This window comes from Daktulosphaira vitifoliae, unplaced genomic scaffold, assembly GCF_025091365.1.
Source record: "Daktulosphaira vitifoliae isolate Bord-2020 unplaced genomic scaffold, ASM2509136v1 Scaffold_1, whole genome shotgun sequence".
Lineage (NCBI taxonomy): Eukaryota > Metazoa > Arthropoda > Insecta > Hemiptera > Phylloxeridae > Daktulosphaira > Daktulosphaira vitifoliae.
In genome coordinates this window covers 10,391,010-10,397,165 of record NW_026099572.1, presented here as the reverse complement: position 1 = coordinate 10,397,165, position 6,156 = coordinate 10,391,010, and the positions used below count along the sequence as shown (strand labels likewise).

The 6,156-nt window shown below is 25.4% G+C and overlaps 1 protein-coding gene across 1 annotated transcript; it reads right to left on the bottom strand.

The window, feature by feature from the left end:
• Positions 1 to 2,086: 2,086 nt before the first annotated feature.
• Positions 2,087 to 4,683, bottom strand: LOC126896576 (uncharacterized). The gene is made up of 3 exons (XM_050669489.1): positions 4,134 to 4,683; positions 3,520 to 4,047; positions 2,087 to 2,368 (listed from the first exon to the last, which is right to left on the bottom strand). The coding sequence occupies exons 1-3, from the start codon at positions 4,546 to 4,548 to the stop codon at positions 2,124 to 2,126; spliced, it is 1,188 nt and encodes a 395-aa protein (XP_050525446.1). The 5' UTR covers positions 4,549 to 4,683; the 3' UTR covers positions 2,087 to 2,123.
• Between the last annotated feature and the right edge of the window lie 1,473 nt (positions 4,684 to 6,156).

Below are 6,156 nucleotides of genomic sequence, written 5' to 3'. Positions count from 1 at the left end.
AAGAATATAGAAACAAATAAATTTTAATGATCGTAATAATTACATCAGAATAAATACCACAATTAATATTTGAATTTCGATTAAACTTTAATAACAAACATAGAAACTTCTTTGTTGCAGAAGAGTATTTCTGAATATATAAACTTTGATTATTAAAGTGTATTTGATTGTGTGTTTCACAATGAATTAATATTAGTACAGAATTATACTAAATATCTACATAATATAAGTACACCCAAAAGGGACGATGCTAATGAACTAGTATTCAATGTTATCTAGACACTGATATAATTAAACTCGTGACCATATTATTATTTTTTATGCTATTAGGATTAAAATATATATATATATATTAGGGTGGTCCTTAATGTATAGATGCGGAATTTTTTTTTTTCAAAATTTGATCGGGCTACCCCCGGAATTTGTTCAAAAATTATAAAAAAATAATTTGTGTCAAATTACATTCATTTTGGTCATCCCTAAGCCGTGCCTCAAGAGGGTTGAAAATTTAATCATGAGGGTAGTTTTTCAATATAGGGTAGTTTATCTCAAAATTTATGATTTTTACATAAAAGTTTATAAGAAAGAAATTGTAGATTTGAATATTTTACATAAAAAAGTTATTACTAAAAAAGTCATAAGTCAAATATTTACCTCGCAAAAGTTAAAAGTTCAAACCAATTATATGTTTAAGAGTAAAATTTTGAAGTTTTCACAATTTTAATATATACGATGAAGCGTTTGCGTTATAAAAAAATGCTTGAGTAAAAGTTGTTTTAAATTAAATATTTCATATTTTTTGTAAAAAAAAAACAGTTATGAATTTTTTAATTTATAAGTATAAGTTAAACTTACACTTAAATAATAAGTTTCGTTCTAAAATAATTGTAAAAAGACAACGAATCTTTNAAAACAGTTATGAATTTTTTAATTTATAAGTATAAGTTAAACTTAAACTTAAATAATAAGTTTCGTTCTAAAATAATTGTAAAAAGACAACGAATCTTTTTAATCTTTTAAATAATTATAAATTAACGATAATTAATTTTACTATTTATATTTTCAATTAAATTTTGAAGGATACAAAATTATAAATAACAGTTAATATAGTTTTATGTAAAAGTAACAACACGAAAAACGGTGATTTTTTATACAAAAATAATAATTTTCTTTTAACTTCGACTGAATAAAATAGATAATAATAAACAATTGTTTTATTTACCTGTGGCTGTAGTATTAAAACACATAGCTTTTACGTGGTTTGTTAAACCCCAATCGACCAACGTTTGATATATAGCCTCAGTCTGTGATTTAGAAGTTCCGTTTAACATCTTTGGTACTGCTAATAGTTGGTCATTTCCATTATTTGAAATAATTATAGGTAGTCAATCAACTATTTGTTTACTACATAAATTAGGTAATAATTTGCCGTCCCAATGTAAAACTAAGGCATTGAGATTAGTCACAGAAAATTTGTCGCGAATTTCTGTACCTATATTCCAACGTATTTTTTCACGATGTCGTTTAATTGATAACTATGATATCATTGACATCATGCCCTAATGATTCAGCCACTGCATCTCGGTCGCTTGTTTTGCACCTATCTAATGCTGAAGATAACTTTACAGTCATTATGTCTATTGTGCCTCTTTGTTTTATGGAGCTTGATATTGGCAAAACATTAGTTTTATTAGACGGACCCGGTGAAAAATTAATATCTTCTAAATTTAATATTTGATCTTTAGTTTTTTTAACATTGCCATCAAACAAATTACTGAAGTCATCATTGTTTACAAATATAAAACAATATAAATTAATGAATATAATGATGTATAAATCATTAGAACAACATAAAAAATATAATGTACAAAATGAATGATAGAAACGAAACTATTCATTAAATTGAAATTCTTGAACGAAAGTTCACAAAAATTATTACCAACTTGAAAGTTGTTTATAATACAACACTGTTGATTTTTCAACAATTATAAGTCATCCGCAGAGTATAGTTCAATAAAAATTTGTTTAAATTAAATCTATAGTCTCTACGGCAAAAAATGTAAGAGTTATAAGGTAAATTGCTTTGTCATGATTTATCAAAATTAAATGTTTAGACGAGTTCATCAATTGAATCTAGATCTTTTTGATCGTTTTTTCTTAGAAACTTTCTTTGTAGAGCTATTCGTAGATAACTTTTTATTTTTTGTAGGATTATCAGTTGGTGTATCAAAATTATTTATGCCATCAACATTGTTAGATAGTTCTATGTTATTTACTAATTTTTCTAGTTCGATTGTATTAATTGTTTTATTAAACACATAGGAGTCTATAATTTCTTGCGGAATTCTTTTGAGCAACACAAAAGGATCTATAAATACCAAAATTATAAATTAATTTTTTGATAACAATTTTATACAAAATAAATCATTTTTATATTAAAAAGTAATTATATTATTATAAAATGACGAAATCTTTTTTATAAACACCATTGGAACTTTAAAAAAGAATATATAAAAATAAATATTACTATGATAATTTCATAAGAATTCGTATGTTATTTTCAAAACAAAAATGAAAAATATGTTTAAAGTAACGTGGTTTTGCTATTCGCTTAATAGACTTAGTGTAAAAGGGTTTCCGAGGAACTCTTTTAAGGTTTCTTGTCATAAACGCAACTAGGAAACAAGAAGGTGCTAAGCCCCTCAATTGACAAAATTACCCCCAACATTATTTTAATTTACGTATGACTTATAACTTATAATACAACAATAATTTGTTGAAATTTTATTTTCTTCAAAATTGTAAAATAGCCATTATTCAGCCTTGTCCAACAAACAAATTTTGTGGGTCGATGATAATTTTAGGACAAGTACATATTAAGTTATTATTTCAACGAAATTATTATTTGATCAAAAATAATAAAATATGTCTACCCTAGTTGGACATTCTGTATAATTGTTTGGGGTAAGAAGAAAATCCAATTAGCACCCTCCAAAATGTTAGTTAAATGTTATATTATTTTATGGTTTAAGTGTTATATGTATAATTAAGTGACTTAATTGGACTAAATTTAATTATTAAAAACTAAAGCTCTATGAAATATACTTCATTAATTTATTACTTGAAACATTAAAACAAAATATAACTCTAAAATACACTAATACAAAATTTAAAAATATATTATTTATATATTTTTAATAATAGTATAAAATGAATGATTGATTAGCTGTTACTATCAAACTATTATATATATTCTAACAGTGAAATTTGATTTTTTTTTTATAAGAAAAACAAAGGCGTTATTTGGGTGGAGACAACTAGGCTTTTTACCCAGTCTAAATTTTCAATACATATTGGGGCCGTATAGTGTTTTAAATCGCAATATTAGCAAGACACAAAATATCAAGAGTGGGGGGCAGCTATGTCAGCTATGGCAGCTATGTCAGTGGGTAAAGTATGTCACTTTACCCACTCATCCTATGCACATGTGTATATTATTATAAAAAAAATGACACTTACTCATATGATTGACTTTATCGGATGGTATTTCCACATTAATTGGATTTGATTTGTTTTCAGTAGATATCTCGACGTTTGACACGTCAGGAGTTTTATTCTTACGATTTGAATTAAGAGTATAAGAATTATTTACTTTGTCTTCATATTTATTTGTTAGTCTAAGTTTTTTACGTGAATCGTTAACGTCGTCGAGATGAGTTCTCTTCTTTGATTGATAAGTCTTAAAAGTTTCAGGCTTTTGAATCCTCGAATCCTCGTCTTCATCAAATGTTAAAAGATCTTTATAAAATTTTATAATTTTACGTTTATTTGGACGTTTGCCAACATAATGAGGATTTGTACGTATGTTGATGTTGATGACAGGAGTTCTATTCTTTTTTCGATACGTCTTGTGGGTTTCAGAATTGTTAATTCTTACATTTTCTTGTTCACCAGAATTATTTACTATTTCGTCTGCATGAGTTTTTTTACTAGACATATAATAGTCTATAATGTCTTGTGGAATTCTTTCGATCAATACAATCGGATCTATTGATTCAAAAATTATAAATATTTTATGTAAAATATATAAATTGTATATTAAAGTATATTAATATAAAATAAATTAATCTTACTCATATGTTTGACAGCTTCGGATGGTATTTCCACATTAATTGAATTTGATTTGTTTTTAGTAGATATCTTAGCGTTTGACTTATTGCGAGTTTGATTTTTACGTTTCAAAATTAACGCATCAGAATTTTTTACTTGTCTTTTATTGATAGTTGTTTGTTTTTTAGTAATTTTCTTAACATGGCCAACATTAAGTGTCTTTTTTGATTGAAACGTCTTGGAAGTTTTAGGCTTTTGAATCGTTGTATCTTCGTCTTCATAAAATGTTAAAAGATCTTTATAAAATTTTATAATTTTACGTTTACTTGGACGTTTGCCAATATAATGAGGATTTGAACGTATGTTGACGAGAATGGAATTTGATTTTCTATGTCCAGTTTTTAGATGGCTTATAGTCTTTTTGGTTTTGTTTTTCATGTTTAACTTTTCGTGCAGAGATATAAATTAAATATCTGACTACAAAAAATCAAATATTAAAGAGGTTTTGGGCAACTTTTGTGGGGTTTTCGGGCTTAAGAAAATTTCCGTGTCACACCTAAATCGCCCGTGACTGTTAAAAAATATTAACTTAAACAATATAAATTTGTAGTCATGGAAACAAGAAAAAAAATTTATATAAAAACAAATAAATTGGAATAGACAATCGCTTTTGCATTATGTAAAACGAAAAATACATTTGCCATTAAAACTTTTAGCCAGAAAAATTAAAATTAAAATTATATTTATTGTTGCAAAAGTTTGTAAAATTTCCATTTCCTTCATATAAATTTTTTTTTATTGTTGCATATTATATTTATATAATTGTATTTGAGATATTGAAATACAAAAATGTGTAAATCGACATAAATAAGTTTCAAAAATTTTAAGGTAGACAAATTAGTTATAAACTCACGTGAAATTAACAAAATATAAAGGGATGACATATTTATTATATGAATATTTTTCTTATAAATAATGATTAATTATCAGTCTTATCAGTCATTCTAATTTGATCAGATATTGATTATTGTTCTAAACCATTTAATTTCTTGTAAAATAAAAATTATAGTAGAATTAAAAATTTTTTTTTAAGATGTAATATGCAATTTATCAGTCATGGAGTATTTTTTATGTTGGTATGGACCGTTAGTATTTTATAATAAAAAAAATGTATTTTCTATAATTCGAGTAAAAAGATTTTAATTATGGCAATTTAACTTTTCTTAACTCTAAATGGTAATTTGATAACTTTATTTTTATCACTAAAATAATCCGAAATAACGTTTTTTTTATATAACAATATGTGTTATTCAAGGAATAATACAATTTGTCTGAGTTACATAAAGAAATTATTTTATAAATTTAATTTACATTTATACAAATTAGTAAAATTGATTTCAATTGCAACACTTTTAATAGTGTAAACATTATGATACGCTCACTGATGATTAAGTTTGAACGAATGTTTCGATGACTTATCAGTTCAGGCGTTTCGTATAGGCAAGCTAACTTTCAGGTCCTCGGCAAGTGACGCACTGTATTAACCAATCGAGAAATATTGTGAAACGGTACTAGGGACTCAGGTAGAAAGCAATGACGGTGGGCAATTTGATTTCCGAGACTCGGTAATTTACAAAAAAAAAAAAAGTTGAATAAATAGTACCAGGAATTCAATTTTCTTGAACTTTTAACTTTTGCGAGGTAAATATTTGACTTATGACTTTTTTATGTAAAATATTCAAATCTACAATTTTTTTCTTATAAACTTTTATGTAAAAATCATAAATTTTGAGATAAACTACCCTATATTGAAAAACTACCCTCATGATTAAATTTTCAACCCTCTTGAGGCACGGCTTAGGGATGACCAAAATGAATGTAATTTGACACAAATTATTTTTTTATAGTTTTTGAACAAATTCCGGGGTTAGCCTGTTCAAATTTAAAAAAATGAAAATTAAGGACCACCCTAATATATATATCTGTTTATTTAACCGACTTGTGAATTCTTTATATAAATACGATTTTTGAAATTATGATTGTATA

Bases quoted from the DNA above. Each gene is read 5' to 3' on its own strand.
- LOC126896576 (XM_050669489.1), bottom strand. From the start codon at position 4,548: ATGAAAAACAAAACCAAAAAGACTATAAGCCATCTAAAAACTGGACAT. The intron at 4,048-4,133 runs GTAAGATTAATT...TTGAATCAATAG, and splicing joins CGAAGCTGTCAAACATATGA to ATCCGATTGTATTGATCGAA. The intron at 2,369-3,519 runs GTAAGTGTCATT...TGGTATTTATAG, and splicing joins CGATAAAGTCAATCATATGA to ATCCTTTTGTGTTGCTCAAA.